Genomic DNA, 16,491 nt, shown 5'->3' with positions numbered 1-16,491 from the left:
CGCCGCAAAAAAAAAAAAAAAAAAAAAAAAAAAAAAAAATATATATATATATATATATATATATAACTAACAATCTAACCTAAATTATTTCTTTTAAAATATAAAAGAATTACAGTTTATTGACAAATGCAAATATTCTACTCTCTCATTTAATAGTCCTCTGTAAATTTTTCCAATTTACTTAGTTAATCCTGTTTTATACTTTGTTCTCTGGTTTGCAATATCCCATCACTGTTAAAAACACAAGCAAATGTATGCTTAGGAAATAGGTTGAATTATTTTAGGTGAGATCAAGTAATATTGATTTATTTGTTATAGAGAATACCTGTACACATGTACACATGTTCAGATGGAGGCACACTGTACTCATATAAATTAAAAGATGATTAAAATATAATTACATTTGAAAATAAACTACATTCCTTCATAACTTAATGATAGTGAATCTAATTAATTTTCTTTCCTACACATTACCTTAAACACTGATAATAGATCTTCATCAATAAATCTGAGTAAAAGTACAAAGGAAAATGCAAGCAACTGATTGGCTGCTTCTTTTGGAAATTCAGGTAAACTGACTTCCCCATGGCTTAAACGATCTCTTAGACGGGGACCTTCCTGATGGTTCAGGAAATCCCAGAGAAATTCCTATCAAAAAAAGGACACAGAAAATATTTGGTTAGTATTCTCAGCAGAAAGAAGGAAAGTCCGAAGGCCCAGAAAGGGCAAGCCCAAAACATCTGAGGAGCAGCAATGTTCATTACAGAAAAGTTAGCCTGAAAAAGAAAGTCATTCAAGGTCACACAACAGAAAAGTATCAAGTTACGATAGTCCCTGGATCTCTTGGCTTTATCACTGCACTCGACTACCTCAGGCAGGACTGCACCCCACCGCCGCAGGCAGGACTCCCCTGAGGGCGCCCCGTCCTCTGTAACTGCACCCCACCCCTCAGGCAGGACTCCCCTGAGGGTGCCCTGCTGTCTCTAACTGTAAATCCTGCTCTTCAGGTAGGATATCCTGGGGAGCCCTGTTTCTGTATCTGCTCCTTGGCTGATTGATAAGAACCTAAGAAGTCTGTAGAACTCACCACCAGGGCTACAAAGCTGCTTGCATAGCTCCAGTGCTTAGTGAAAGTACCCTTTCTCATTCTCACCCTTGTGAAAAACGAGAACTGAGTTGACCACATTTGGAAGCCAACTTTCCAATCAATAAAAGAATCCACTGCTGTGCTCCTGCATGGACAACACCATTTTTCTTTCCCCTCATGGCTCTCCTTCTTACATGTCCTTTCTCACATCACTCGTTTACTTCTGAAGCCCTATGAAGACACTGCTTCTTTCTTAATGGCAAAAATCCAAGGACGCTTCCACAACGTAGAGGAAAATAAGTCAGAAAACCCAACTTGCTGACCCAGGCAAACTGCTGATGGACAAACAGAATTAGACAGACTGCTTCAATCATCCTAATTTCCTGATGGCAGAAAGGATGCCCAGAGAGCGTATGGAATCTGACTAGTGTCACACAGCCGGAACTGGAACCTAGGTTGCTAACTCCCAGTTAAAAGGAGAAAATATGAAAATTCTATTTACAGTCCAAAGTAGTCACTGCAATAACTTCATAAAATACAAAACTGTGATAAATAGAAAATGGCTCTAAATAACTACCTTCTCTCATCCAACACTCTGTCTTACTAGTTGCATCTGACTGCTGTCATTCACGAAGCAAATGCAGTCCCTGCTACCAGCGCAATACAAAACCCACAAATTCAAATATTGCTCAGAATCAGGTCAGCTAAGTCATCAGGCCTCAGGAGAAGGACATTTAAACAAAAAGCATGAAGCACAGTACCTGAGCTGGGCTCAGAGCCAGCAAACGACAGCTGCACAGACAATGAAGTTCAGACATGAGAATGCTTCAGAAGCATTTTTTATGGGCACGTCACAAGCCAAAATTAACATCATTTTTGAGAAGTGCTAATCACATCCATAAATACAAGGATGTTAGATGGTAAATGCCTAATACTTTACCATTGCAGGCTCTCCAAGGAAAAGAGGAAGTTGATTGATTTTACCATCATTCAAGTGTTTTGCCAATATCTAAAACACCAAAAAGAAGTAAGTTGATTAACTGGTACATATACAGAACTTTCAGTGTCAAAAGATATTGTACATTTGGTATGACATGCTGTGTAAGTCCAAAGCAGATTAAATGAAATAAGGACAGTCTTAAGAACGTAGCAACCACCTGTTCAGAAAAGGTTTTCTCAACCAATACAATGACTTTAAGAAGACATATATATGTATTCTTAATTGTGTATGTGTTTATGTATATTTACATGTATATAGGTGTGTTTATGTGTTTTCATGTATATATGTGTGTGTGCATTTATGTGCATATATATGTGTATTTGTGTGTTTATGTGTAGTGTGTGTATACAGGTATACGTATATATTTTTATGTGTATGTGCAAACACTGTGTATGTGTACATGTATATACGTGTGTATATATGTATATATGTATGTTATGGCCTTTCCATAACTTTAGAAACTAGGTTAATAAGACTGGATCTCAATTAGTCTGAAAACTATATTCAACACTATCATCACCTTTTTCTTTTTTCTTTTGCTTATATGACTATCAACTTTTTCCTAAGTTGCATAAGCATATGATTTATGGCTGATCTTTAATTTTAATTTTAAAAGAATACAATGTTTTATTTGTTTCAAAATACCTTATAAGTTTACTTACCTCATCAAAGGTAGTATAAAGAGCTGTTGACTTCAGAAAAGGAAATAAAAGAAATAATTAAAGCAAAATACAAGTAGTGTGACACTATTCAAAGCAGGAAAAAATTCTAGCACAGGGCCACAAATATGAAACCGTTTTTTGTAAATAAATCTTTATCTAGCAACACTTTAGGAAGAATGTCATTGACAACATAAACACAATATAAAAGACATGAAAATACAGCAACCCTGGCAGTCTAGCTGTGTTAGAATACTGCTCTAACAAGTACTGTAGCTCAGATACTTTTTTTTTTTTTCTTTTCTGTTGAGAAATGTTTTTTTATTGTTCATGGACTACTGATCACAGACAGAAAGCATCTGGCTTATTTGTGACTTCAATCATTAGCTCTCCATTTTAGGTTAATGCCAATATTTGAGAATCAGGCCTGAGTGAAAGCAGTAATAAATACTAGATAGAAATGACAATAAAAGTCAGAAGTATCATAGTTCAGATTTCCAGAGGTCTGATCTAAATCAGCATATCTCAGTTAACAGGTCTTTATGATCTTATAAATTTGAATTTAAAGTCTGTAATTGAGTTTAAGGACTTGATAAGAAAATAGCATTTTTATTTTGCAAATTAAGGGTAAAAGGGCTGTTCAATTTCTTCATACAAACTGGGCTTTTAAAGCATACATTTGACTAGCATACTTAAATATTTTACTCTCCAAGCATTTTTTTCCTCTTTTTTTTTTTTAACATCTTTCAGATAAACACTTATGATGCCACAACTTCACAAATCACTACTCACACAGAGCACTTCTACTGATGGCTGGTATTTGTGTGCAAGTGAGCACAACTGAATATTTTCTCCAACAAATAGCCTTTGTTTTTCATGCTTCTTGGTATAATTAGCCCAGACTTTATAGACACGGCTCGGGGCCAGGCTGCCTCAGCACTCTAATCCCAACTTCCACACCTTCTACAAGTGAAACCCTGAGCACTTCTTTCTCTGCAAAACTGGAAGTGAGGAATGCCCATCTCAAAGGTTGCTGGGGAATTCAGTAGGATTTTACACACAGTGTGTCAAAATCAGTATTTTGTGGAAGTCAGGTGCTCAAGAATGCGTTATACTTATTAATGCTTATTAACATATTTTCATTTTAATATTATCAAATACTCCTGAACATTTATTACTGTGCAGATGACTCTAAAGCCCATGTATTGCTGACCCTAAAATTTCTTCCAAGCTCTATCCTAAATATTCAATTGCCTCCTAAATATCCCCACTACCTCCTCAAAAAAGCTGAACTTTTCATTCATCTCCATAAACGATGTAAATTAATTTCTACCTTTTTTTTTTCTGCCACGCTGTGCAGCTTGCAGGATCTTAGTTCCCTGACCAGGGATCAAAGCCGGGCCACAGCAGAGAAATTGCGTAGTCCGAACCACTGGAGTGCCAGGGAATGCCCAACTTCTACCTTATTTTATGGAGTTGGTATAAATGTCTTATCTCTTACCCCAATACACACAAGCTTCTAAAAGTCACTAGGTCTTTGCTCATCTTCATATCCTTCATTGATTCTGAAGAGACCTTATGCCATAACAAGTATTCAATAAATAATCATGGCATTTGCACAGCACTTTATAATTTTCATGTATGTATTGCTTTGTAAATAAATTGATGCTATGCTTATTCTGGATAAAAGCCTGGGCTAAAATTTAAGATATTCTTCGATAAACTACATCCTCTGTAGAAACAGTCACACTATTTATTTGTGCAGTGAAATGACAACTAAATAACCAAATTCATGACACCACAGAGCTGTGCAGTGACTCGTCATGTTACCATGAAGTCCATTCTAAGAGCACTCGAGTGAACGCTAACAACTGGGGCTCTAGTTTCTGCTGGAAGACCCAGGCTTCACTCCACAACACTGGACTGGGCAGAGCCTACATCAAAGGCACCGGGTGTGGGCACCAGCGGACATATATGGATGACCCACTCCAAAGGGGCCTACACCAGAGAGCTCTACAAAAATGCACATAAGGCAAAGCAGAACTGCCTCAAGATAAGACAGAAAGAGAACGCAGAGAAAAGCAGCTGTTAGATCCGAGTAGATGTGGCTCTGGGAGGTCACCACTGTGGCTGGGAGTGGTCAGGCAGGGGACAGTGGGCAAAGTGAGAGGAAAGACACGCATGTTCAGGAACTAGCGAGGAGCTTAAATTATGCTGGGGAATCAGAGGGAAAACAAACTGGAGAAAGGCTGAGGCCAGACTCTGACATCCTTACAAGCCATACAGAAGCGTAAGCCTCGTAGGCGGCGCTGGGAGCCATGGAAGTTTTCTAAGCAGAGGAAACCATAAAAGACACAGGAATACTCGTGAGTTTAGAAAATAATTAGTGGCAGTGTGAGAATGGATTAGAGAAGGAGAATCATGAAGACTTGTGGAAGATGAGTTACCAGGTGAGTATGATGGGGAGCCAGGTGATGCCTCAGCACTGAAGGACCACAAGACAAATCAGGGGTAGAACCGAGCGGCAGGGCAAGTCCATGAGGAGAATGGAGGGCAGGCAGAGCATAAAATGGTACTAAAGCTTGGTGCAGAGCAATTCAGAGGATAAGGATAATAAGGAACACCAGAGAACAAATTTGTGGAAGAAAAAATTTGCTTTTCTGAAATAAAGTAAATTTGAGATGCTGGGGAAAACTCACATGAAGATATTCAACAAACAGGTGTAAACCTAACTCAGGAGATCAAAGAACCATGAGTTAGAGACAATGCCTTGGAGACTGCTGGAACTTAATGCTATAAACTGCCCTCTTGACACTGCTTTAGCTGCATCAACAACTTTTGCCATGTTGTGCTTTCATTTTTATTAGTTTCAAAGTATTTACTAATTGGTGTTGCTCCCGCACAGGTAATAGCTTAAGGTATTATGTGAGGTCTCCCAAGGAATAAATACAAAGAGAGTACAGGGTTGAGAACAGAATTCTGAGGAATGCCTATATAAAGGGGCACAAAGAGGAAGCTGAACTAGTGAAAGAAACAAGAATACCAAGTATGGTAGATGCTGCTGTTTGTCCCATAATATATATTCTCCCTTTCCCCTACCTAATGGATTCTCCCATAGCTAACTAGGCCCATGGCCACCCACCAGAGACATCGCTAAGCCTCCCTGGCAGTTTTGGCCAAAGGGAAGCAGTATCGTTCGAGAAGGGCACATGCTGTAGACCACCCACGGCCCACCTCATGGGGTTACAATAGTACACCAGTAAATATGGCTACAGAGAAAACATAAGCGTCAACTCATTTTATGACACCATTAGGTTTAAAATACTACTTGGAAATATGACAGAACCCTCAGAGACAATCGCAGATAAAATAAATATATAACATATAAAATCACAATAGGAAGCCACAAAAAATGACAGTCAAGCCTTCCAAAGAAAGTTCTTAGTTAAAAAATTCATTTAACAATAAGCAAAAATATGATATTAAAAGCTTTCAATTAGGCACGGGAAAACGTCAATACAGCAACAACAGTCACCATCAACTATTTAAAGCAGTGTACCTCAGCAGTCAGAAGTCTCTTTGGACATTTGTTAACTGTGGCAAAAACTTTCCTAAGTCCAGTCTCTAGTTGCACCAATAACAATATGGCACAGTCAGCAAACCTGTGAAATTGAAGGAAATAAGTAAAACTTCATGTTTTCAAAGTAAACACTGGCACCAACACCATAATAAGGGTGCTGCATTCCAGATACTACCAATATGTGTCCAAAGCAAGGAGGAGTGACGTTACTCACTAATATGAGAAACAAAAACAGAATCAAAGTCTCATTAGACCAGTGGCTGTAAAACTATTTTCCAGTGTTTTAATGTATGATGAAACATTTTTAGCAGCTGCAGTAGAATAAAGTGTCATCAAAGATCTGCTAAACTTGTTTCATCACTTCTAAAAAATACTCAGAAACCAGGATTTCAGTGGGTTCTCAAGGTATCCAATCAAATGTACATATCAGGATAAGGTAACTTGAAAGGAAGTAAAGACCACTGACCTCCTGATGCTTCTACTCCTGGGCTTGCTCCCCAGGGAACATAGAGACAAACTGTCATCTTCTTTCTCTCATGATTCTCTAACATTGGACACTATGTTTCAGTCACAGTAAGAACTCAAAAAAATATTAATAAGTTGATTCTGAAAAATAATTATCAGGGAGTTCCCTGGTGGCCCAGTGGCTAGGATTCCAGGCTTTCACTGCTTGCTGTGGCTCGGGTTCAATCCCTGATGGGGGAACTGAGATCCCACAAGCTGCACAGTGCAGCCAAAAAAAATTTTTTTAATATTTAAATAAAAATAAATTCATTAGTTAAATAAAAAATAATTATCTTTATTATTTGTACAAAAACAGTACAAAAAATAATGTTTAAAACACAGTTACAAGATGCCTTTTAGTTAATTATATGAAGATATTCTCTGCTCGGGTCTGCTCTTGAGCCAGTCCCACTCCTACCTGCTCCAACTCCAATAGCGACAAAGCAGGAAGGTTAGGGTGTTAAGGCCTGGCCCCCAAGCTGCCAATGACCACTTTGTAATGCCGCACTTCAGGTACCTGTGAGACTTGAAGTTGATCAATGCGACTTCCCAATATGGCAACATGATTTCTAGTATAAAAGTGGATTTCTTCATCACTTCTTCTAATACTGAAAGTACCTCATAAGTAACATCTGTAAAAATAGCAAATATTTTTAAGCACAACCACACTAATCAACTGAAAAAAAAGGTGTAAACACACTTAGGGAGTGATGCCACTGAGCCGACCTCTTCAGGAAGATAAACTGTGGGCCCCGGGCAGCGTGCCACCTAAGCGTGAGACCACCTGAACTAGCGCCAGGGTTGCAGGTGACCACAGGCACCCTTGGAAAAAGGGAACGTGGGCAACTACATCTCTTTAGTGATTTAAGCTACAACAACTTTGAGGAGAGGAGTTCAGGGTCAACAAGCTGACCACACTGACCAAAAAAATTAAATATATCTTCAGAAGATACAGGAACCAAGTGTGAACCCAAAGGTAAACTATGGACTTAAGGTGATTATGACTTGTCAATGTAGGTTTATCCTTGGTAAAAAATGTACCCTCTGGTGGGAGATGTTGATGTTGATAATGGGGGAGGCTATGCGGGGGGGCGGGGGGGGCGTGGACGGGAAATCTCCGCACCTCCCTCTTGATGTTGCTATAAACTCAGAACTCCTCTACAAAAATAAAGTCTTAAAGAATATATGCATTGGGCTTCCCTGGTGGCACAGTGGTTGAGAGTCCTCCTGCTGATGCAGGGGATGCGGGTTCGTGCCCCAGTCCGGGAAGATCCCACGTGCCGTGCAGTGGCTGGGCCCGTGAGCCATGGCCGCTGAGCCTGCGCGTCCGGAGCCTGTGCTCCGCAACGGGAGAGGCCACAACAGTGAAAGGCCCGCGTACCACAAAAAAAAAAGAGTATATACATTATTGGCAGTCACCTGACTACCAGAAGGATCCATGATACAAAAAGGCTAAGACTGCCGGGACCACGATGATCTGTACTGTTCCCTCCAGGATTAACATCAGCAAATACAGACACAACACTTCAGCCAAAGTGGAAAAGAATGAGCCTGGAGCAAACACATGGTTTAATTGCTCTTTCAAAGTCCTGTGTCCCCCAACCCCACTAATTTGGTAAATGGCTTTCTCATGAAAAGAAAACAAAAGATGATACAGGAGAACATTTATGCTACTGGTACTTTATTTTTTTCTTTTTTTTTTTTGCAGTACGCAGGCCTCTCACTGTTGTGGCCTCTCCCGTTGCGGAGCACAGGCTCTGGACGCGCAGGCTCAGCCGCCATGGCTCACCGGCCAAGCCGCTCTGCGGCATGTGGGAACTTCCCGGACCGGGGTATGAACCTGTGTCCCCTGCAACAGCAGGCGGACTCTCAACCACTGCGCCACCAGGGAAGCCCCTGCTACTGGTACTTTTGACATAAGGATTATGAGTACAAAGGCACGAGAGCTAAGAGGAGAAGGGAAAATGCGTTACAAACTGGTCCAAAGCCATTTGTATGCCAACATTATCTGCACAACGTACTAACTTTATCATTAACGTTGAGTCACGTAGCCGTGGCCCTCAGACAACCCTGGGGACACTGTGGGAAGAGGTAAGCGTTGATGTGGCCAAATTTAAGAGGTTCTTCATGAAACTTTCAAAGGCATCTTGCCCCTGGAGAATAACTATTCGGCCTACAGAGTTCAAGTCTCAATGCTATTTAATAACTCTATAAATATCTTTACAGAGATATATTCAGGAAAAATGTGGCATGTGGTACTTACCAGGGAAAATGATCAAATCCTCTAAGCTTGTAAGAGTTATGAAAGGTCGATGTGCCAATGTGAACTTAGTTTGTTGAAGGTAACCCTTTAGTAGTTGACCCAATCCTGCTGTCAACAATATCATCATTGAACAGTATCTAGTGAAAATACCATAGAGATCCATTAGAAAAATGAACTCAGCACACATATAAAAAGCTCTACTTTCAAAAGAAAAAGTTTTAAATTAAGAAAATAAAACAGCATTAAATTGCAGAAAACTCCACGGGATGGGGATGGAGCTGTGCTGTGGTCGGGAGGACAAGCGACATCTCAGAAACCTGTGAGCTTGAACCTCGGGTCTCCCACGCACCACGGCGCTGTGCCCGTCACCACCTGAGCTTCTGGGGCGCAAGTCAGTGAAATCATAACCCTATCACCACGCCATTCTGCCACTAACATTCAGATTTATCTTCAAAATCCTGTCCCCAAACTCTCATTCTTCTCAAAATACATCTTTCCTTCATGTGAAATTCAAAATAAAACAAACTCTTAAGTATATCAGAAAAGAGAGAGAATCCCTCCCCCAGCACCTTACTTTGGAGGAATCTCCTGAGGTGCCGCAAAGCCGTGCCACAGAACGTTGCGAAGGTTGAGTCCGCACGGAGAGCCCACGAAGACCTTGAGCACGTCCATCTAGGTAGTGAGGGGGCAGATCACTGGGTCACTGAGTAAACCAATACAACACTGGGATTATGTGAGCTCTCTTCTTGGAATTAATGGAACCAACGGTATATAGTAATGATAACAATAATAATAGACCAACACTTGCTGAGCATTCAACATGTTAGACACATTTTGTGTTTATTTGTTACTCACTCACCCTCAGGACAACCTCTGAGAAAAGTACTATTATTCCCACTATGCAGAAGAGAAAAATATAAGCAAGGAGAGGTGAGACCAAGGTTTCAGAGGCCACAAAGCCACAGAGAGGGATGAGATCCCACCCAGGCTACAATGCTTTCATACCATACATCAACATGGCCAGTATATAGATAAAACAAAACAGAAAGTGATAAACAGAAACTCCACAGTAAGCAGCGTGTGCTCGTGATAAAATACAGAGGGCATGGGCTTCCCTGGTGGCGCAGTGGTTGAGAGTCCGCCTGCCGATGCAGGGGACGTGGGTTCGTACCCTGGTCCGGGAAGATCCCACATGCCGCGGAGCGGCTGGGCCCGTGAGCCATGGCCACTGAGCCTGCGCGTCCGGAGCCTGTGCTCTGCAACGGGAGAGGTCACAGCAGTGAGAGACCCGCGTACAGCAAAAAAAAAATAAAATAAAATACAGGGGGCAGTGATGAAGAGCCAGACCACAGAGGCTCCAGCCTCTTCTCTGACTTGAAGCTCACCGTTCACCTGCTCTGTCCCTCCATCTACAAAGCAAAGACCCTCCCAATACAAGGACCCTGCTTATCAAACTGCAATAATTATACCTTTCCATGGGCTACCTCTGGGTCTGGAGCACCACACCTTAGAGGAGATTCAGAAAAACAGAAGCCATTCAGAGTCTAAAAGAACTCAACCCCACGTCACATGAAAGAAGAGCTGAGCCTCCAGGAGACTCAGGAGAGGACTGAAACTGTCTTCATACAACTTAAAGACTCGCTGGGAAGAGGAAACAGATGCATTCTGGATTTCCCTCAAAGGGCAGGAAGTTATAAAGAGGGGTTTCAAATCAATGTCAAAAAGCTTGACAGCCGGTCCTTCAATGCTATTCTGGGAAGTCTTGGCTCTCACACTAATTTTAAATACTTTACTATTACCTTAATTAAATGTTAATGACTATAATATTAAGAATTTAATACTGTTTTGGGCTTCCCTGGTGGCGCAGTGCTTGAGAGTCCGCCTGCCGATGCAGGAGACGCGGGTTCGTGCCCCGTTTCGGGAAGATCCCACATGCCGCGGAGCGGCTGGGCCCGTGAGCCATGGCCGCTGAGCCTGCGCGTCCGGAGCCTGTGCTCCGCAAATGGGAGAGGCCACAACAGTGAGAGGCCCACATAACGCAAGAAAAAAAAAAAAAAAAAAAGAATTTAATACTGTTTTAAATTTAGTATTATTTTAAATTAATTGTTCATACCATCTGGGCAATCAAAAATATATATGCCAACCAACCAGGAAAATTATCTGGGAGCTAAAAGGGCTGCGGGTAGGCAAAAGGCTCACTGCACAACACAGGCAGAAAACAAAGAGCAGGAGAAAATGACAGAACTTAAGAATTCAGCGTGACACCAAGCAGTCTGTACTTCCCTCTACACCCTCCACCAAAGAAAACAATCCTTAAGCTGACAAGGGGTAAGGAACCACCGTAAGAGTGGGAAAGCTCTACTGACAACGGATTTCTTAATGTCTTGTTTGTAGTGTCCTCCCGGCTTGGCACTACCCTGGCTTCCTCCTTCACCTCAGCCCGGCCTTATTCAGTTGCCTGAAGGTTATTCATTGGTCTTAAATGATCTTGATCATGTGGCCTCTAGAAGGTTTGAAAACGTACATAGCTCTGCATGTGTTTTAATTGGCATCTAAATTTTTTTCCACAGTAAGTTTGAACAGCTGCAAAAGGTATAATTTCTCGGATGTTAAAAATATTGATTTTTTTAATAATAAAACTATAATATCACTCTTTAAAGGGTTAAAATTTTATTACAGAGTAAGTTAGTATTACAATTTATAACTTGCAGAATCAGTATTATAATTAATACGTAATCAGTGGATCAAAAGACTTCAAATTGCTCATTTGCCTGGCCCCCCAGAGGTTATTATATCAGAGGCTATCCCATCAGAGGTCATCACATCAAAGGTTACTACTACACCTGAGGCTCTTACACCTGAGGCCCTCACACCAGCAGTCATCACACCAGAGGCTATTATCAAACCACATTAACACTCAGGACAAGAGGGAGGTGTGTCTTTTGGCTGGAAAGGGGATGTGGGAAAGGAAAATACGCTTGAATCACTGAAATTAATTTTTTCCTAACAGAGCATCAATTTTTTTTTATTATTTATTTATTTTTGCGGTACGCAGGCCTCTCACTGTTGTGGCCTCTCCTGCTGCGGAGCACAGGCTCCGGACGCACAGGCTCAGCGGCCCTGGCTCACGGGCCCAGCCGCTCCGCGGCACGTGGGATCTTCCCAGACCAGAGCACGAACCCGCGTCCCCTGCATCAGCAGGCGGACTCTCAACCACTGCGCCACCAGGGAAGCCCAAAGCATCAATTTTTGAGGAACAGAAGTACAGCTAACATCGACTGTTTTGTGCTGTGTCTACTCCATCAGGTTTAGGTGAACAAGCTTACCACAGACTGCCCGAAGACTTGAGCGAGCTCCTCAGATGCAATCAGATCTCTTAAAAGAAAGGGACATTCCTTCCCAATCAGTAAATACACCTAAAATTCAAACAAATATTGTGTAACAATCATATTATGAGTCAGATGATGTTAACAAAAAAAATCGCCCATAAACCAAGTGTCTGTACAAATGGGAGGACAAAAGTACTGAAGACACCGACGTTTTTGATCTCATAATCATTCAAAAAGAAAAATATTTTAAAAATCTGTGCTAAGTGACTGTATAGGAAAACAATACTTAAAATCAAGAAATCTGAGCTAAACTGCAAAACAGGTTAATGTTCTTTCTGATACTTTACTGGACCAACAACGAAAGAGTCCTCACACTTACGTCAGCCAGGGCTCGCTCTAGACATGATGTCAGCTTCATTAAGTTAAGAGAAATAGCAAGAGATTGAAGACTTCCCAAGGCACCAAACATTTCAGGAAATAACTGTTTAGAATAAGACATATGTTAGAATTCGTGTTCAGTAAGTATTATTTCTCAAAGGCACAGTTCTATTAATGAAGTTCAAACGTCTGATGATTTCAATTGGCATATTTTAATGACTTTTTTGGTATAGGTAAACATTTTCTATATAAATATAACAATATCCAAAGAATCAAGAGAGATGTTTAACTCCTTAGACGTTCAATATCTAAGGAGTTTTTGGAAAGTTCTTTATTTATTTAAATGTTTATTAAAAGCAATAAATCTGGCATAACTGTAAATTGAAAGGTCAAATATTTTGATCTAAATCTTATTTCCTATTTTGATTAGTTCTTAAAAATAGATAAACATAAGGCAGCTCACCCTGCCACTTAAGGGAGCTACTACACAGGGAAAAGGGAACACCCTTCCACCCTACATTAGGAAATCCGAAGTATTTTAGAATTAAGACTCTTTTATAGTTACTGCTCTACTGTAATCATTTAATGTTCCAAGTGAAATGGTTGGTTTGAACCAACCACCAAACCAACCATCAAGCCATCCAAAACAAGGTTTGGGCCCCAAGCTATTCCTCCTCCCTTCTATTCGCCCTCAACAAGCCAAGCATCCCCACCTCCGGTCTCCCGGTCCCACCGTCTCAAGAACACTTTACTACCAGTCTGTAAGGTCTTTCTTTTTTCCTGGAGCTGTCCCAGGACCAGCACCCATGCACCAAACTACGTCCCTAAACCCCAAACCTGACACTGCATCCAAAAACTTCCTTTGGTCAAAGGACGTCTCAGCTCAGGCTTTGCGGGCTTTGCAAACAGCTCCAACTTTGCCTTGCAACACTCAAGCCTTCTTACAGCTAAGGGCCCAGAGGATGGAGGAAATCCCTTTAAAATCAGCAAGTAATAAGGGCCTCTAAGTAGAATCTGCAGTCTTTTATTTCTAAAGGTTGTTCAAAAGCCGAACCTCTGGAACACCTGTCCACTGGAGCCCCGGTGAATATCGCGTTTCAAATTGCCCCTTGGTCAGAGATGACAAATGTAAGTGGACAGCCTGGCATACAGGGCCCAGCAGCCTCACGCTTCCCCCGTAATCCAGACCCTGGGCTTCAAGGATAAGAAAGCAAGTTAGTACCACAGCTCCACACCGTGTGATGCAAATACCTAAATCATCAAAGAAAAAGGGCTTTAATTATGAAATTTCCATAAAGTTGGCAACCAGTTTATAACTGAACTTACAATAAAGATACTCATGTTGTTGAAAATAAGTTACATAGTGTTTATCTGCTTATAAAAGAAAAACTCTCATTAGCGAGTTTGAAAAATAAAGAAAGGTTCAAAGAAGAGAACAAGTATTTTTTCATTTTTTCAATCTCTTTATCTGTATATAAGTTTGTACAAAATCAGCTTCATGTTGTTATATATATTTTAACCTGATTTTTTAATGTAACATTATTAGACTATGAGATTTCCAATGATTCCAATGACATTATTAATAATAATTATTATTATTTTGGAACGTATTTAGAATATGAATTTTTGGTTTTGTTTTTTTGATAAGTTTTGGTTGAACATTCACATGGTTCACGACCAAAAAATATAAAAGGGTGAAAGTCTCCCTCCTGCCACCAGTTCTCCTTCCTATAGCAGCTACCGTTATAAATTCCTTGGGTGTATTTAGAAATATTTATACACACACAAGCAAATAATACAAGTGTGTGCTCCTCCTATTTTTTCACTCAGCCATACAGCTCAGAGAGATTTCTGGATCAGAAAGATGGGCCTCCTCACTCTTTTTCACCACTGCATAATATTCCCTTGCATGCATTTTTTTTTTTTCCCTCATAATTTATTTAATCAATCCACTACCACTTGACATTTGGCTATTTCCAATGTTTTTTCTTTCTTTCCTTCTTTTTTTTCTATTAAAAAATGCCGCAGTAACTTGGCACAAACACACGTTCATACCTGTGACTGGGCCTGTCTTGTACGTTCCTGGATGGAATTGCTGGGCCACAGCACATTTGTTTATAATTTTTACAATTATTATTATTTTTCCCATCCCACATCCCTATTTCAAAAGACATATAAGAATGCCTGGAAGACATTTAAAATAATTGTATATATCACTGGTCATTCTATACCCTTAATTCATATGACTTCTATCTTCTTCCCTCTCCCACGTGGATCATGGGCCGTAAGCTGAGAGCCCCTCAGCCCTCACTGCCTCCCGACCCCTTCCTTCTCATACCTGGTTTTCAGAGACCAGCTTTCCCTTAACTCTCCTATGCTTCTCTGCCTCATTCCCTCTTTCCACACGGATTCCTTTTCTCTTTCAATTTAAGGCTGTACTATAACATCTCCTAACCGAAAAAGCAATGAGCAGAGAGGGAAATTTTACAGGTCAAGACATTTTAAATGCAACAGTATTGACAGGCGTTTGGGCTTCAGAGAAAATACAAACCTGATTCTGTATAAACCACACGGTCTGTAATTGTCGTCCAGCATACTTCACCATTTTGAGTTACAATACTATTGATATCGCAATTTTCTCTGGCTTCAAACCCGAGTTTGCAAATCATATCATACACTGAAGGAGAAAGACACGTGGTAATAGGATCCTCTATTAATATCTGAAATATAAAACATAAAACACACTGTTTAACATGAAGTAAAAATTAATTTTAGTATATATTTAAGTCACATGAAAATTCTATTCTGTTTATTCTGAGTATATTCTATTCTGAGTATAGAGTATACTCAGGTATAGCTACTGTGTTAACACACTTTCTGAATGTCATGAGAACTATATGATTAAAACATTGTGATTAAATGTTAACTAAAGATTACTTACGCAAATATTTCCAAGTAAATGCTTAAAGCTTTTTAATTACTTTATTAATCATAGTATTTAAGAATTTACAGAAGCTCAGTATATTTTATGGATAGTGCCTTATTCCTTTCAGCATTCTTTTGCTATCCCAAAGTTATCAAAATAAACATTTTTTAATGAGCGGTAGGAAAACAGAAAATCAAGCATAATGAGTTAAAAGAGAAGCAAAAAGCATAACTCTGACTCCCTATATGGTGTAAAAAGCAGCAAACCACACTGCTTTTCCATGAAGGATTAAATAAAACCAAATTTTCATAATTTTCCCGACATTACACGAAGCTCATCTTATAAACCTGCAAAGAGATCACATTCTAGGTCTAAAACTGACCTGGGGTCTTTATGTGATGTATCAAGTTCAGGGGTCTCTGTGTTCTAACATCAGTAAGTCCTGGCAGCTCCCTCATTTGGAAGCCAGCCAGCTTAAGTTCCTCCATCCTGGTCAGCATCACCCTGTTATCCTGTCTGCTATTCCTGTCCCCAAAGGCTTCACTTCCCCTCTCAGGCCTGGTTGTCAACCAATCCTTTCAGGCCCTAGCAGATGAGGTGTTGCCCAAGAGACTCGTGTGGAATATTCAGTGGTCCTCTGGGACACCTGCTCAGCCAGTCGGTGCACACCCCTAGGAGCACTGCGGGACGGCAGGTGAGGGGGGACTTGCTCCCGCTGCCTGCAGCCTGGGGCTTCCTGTGCGCTTCCTATTCCTTTGAGCACTG

General features: G+C 40.5%; 1 protein-coding gene across 1 annotated transcript in view; it reads right to left on the bottom strand.

Moving 5' to 3' along the window:
- The window catches only part of ERMARD (ER membrane associated RNA degradation), a 23,962-nt gene extending 8,439 nt beyond the window's left edge, over positions 1-15,523 (bottom strand). The window contains exons 1-11 of the mRNA XM_007445924.1: positions 15,352-15,523; positions 13,855-13,994; positions 12,802-12,903; positions 12,420-12,509; positions 9,668-9,765; positions 9,094-9,230; positions 7,348-7,462; positions 6,306-6,408; positions 2,750-2,779; positions 2,028-2,096; positions 475-648 (exon numbers count right to left, since the gene is read on the bottom strand). Coding sequence (XP_007445986.1) covers positions 475-648; positions 2,028-2,096; positions 2,750-2,779; positions 6,306-6,408; positions 7,348-7,462; positions 9,094-9,230; positions 9,668-9,765; positions 12,420-12,509; positions 12,802-12,903; positions 13,855-13,994; positions 15,352-15,469 — 1,176 coding nt within the window. The 5' untranslated portion in view covers positions 15,470-15,523. The remainder of the gene's footprint in view (positions 1-474; positions 649-2,027; positions 2,097-2,749; positions 2,780-6,305; positions 6,409-7,347; positions 7,463-9,093; positions 9,231-9,667; positions 9,766-12,419; positions 12,510-12,801; positions 12,904-13,854; positions 13,995-15,351) is intronic.
- Positions 15,524-16,491: the final 968 nt, after the last annotated feature.

The sequence above is a fragment of the Lipotes vexillifer genome, unplaced genomic scaffold, assembly GCF_000442215.2.
Source record: "Lipotes vexillifer unplaced genomic scaffold, Lipotes_vexillifer_v1.1 scaffold459, whole genome shotgun sequence".
NCBI classification, from domain to species: Eukaryota; Metazoa; Chordata; class Mammalia; order Artiodactyla; family Lipotidae; genus Lipotes; species Lipotes vexillifer.
The sequence above is the reverse complement of the archived record's forward strand: the minus strand, read 5'-3'. Positions and strand labels throughout refer to the sequence as shown.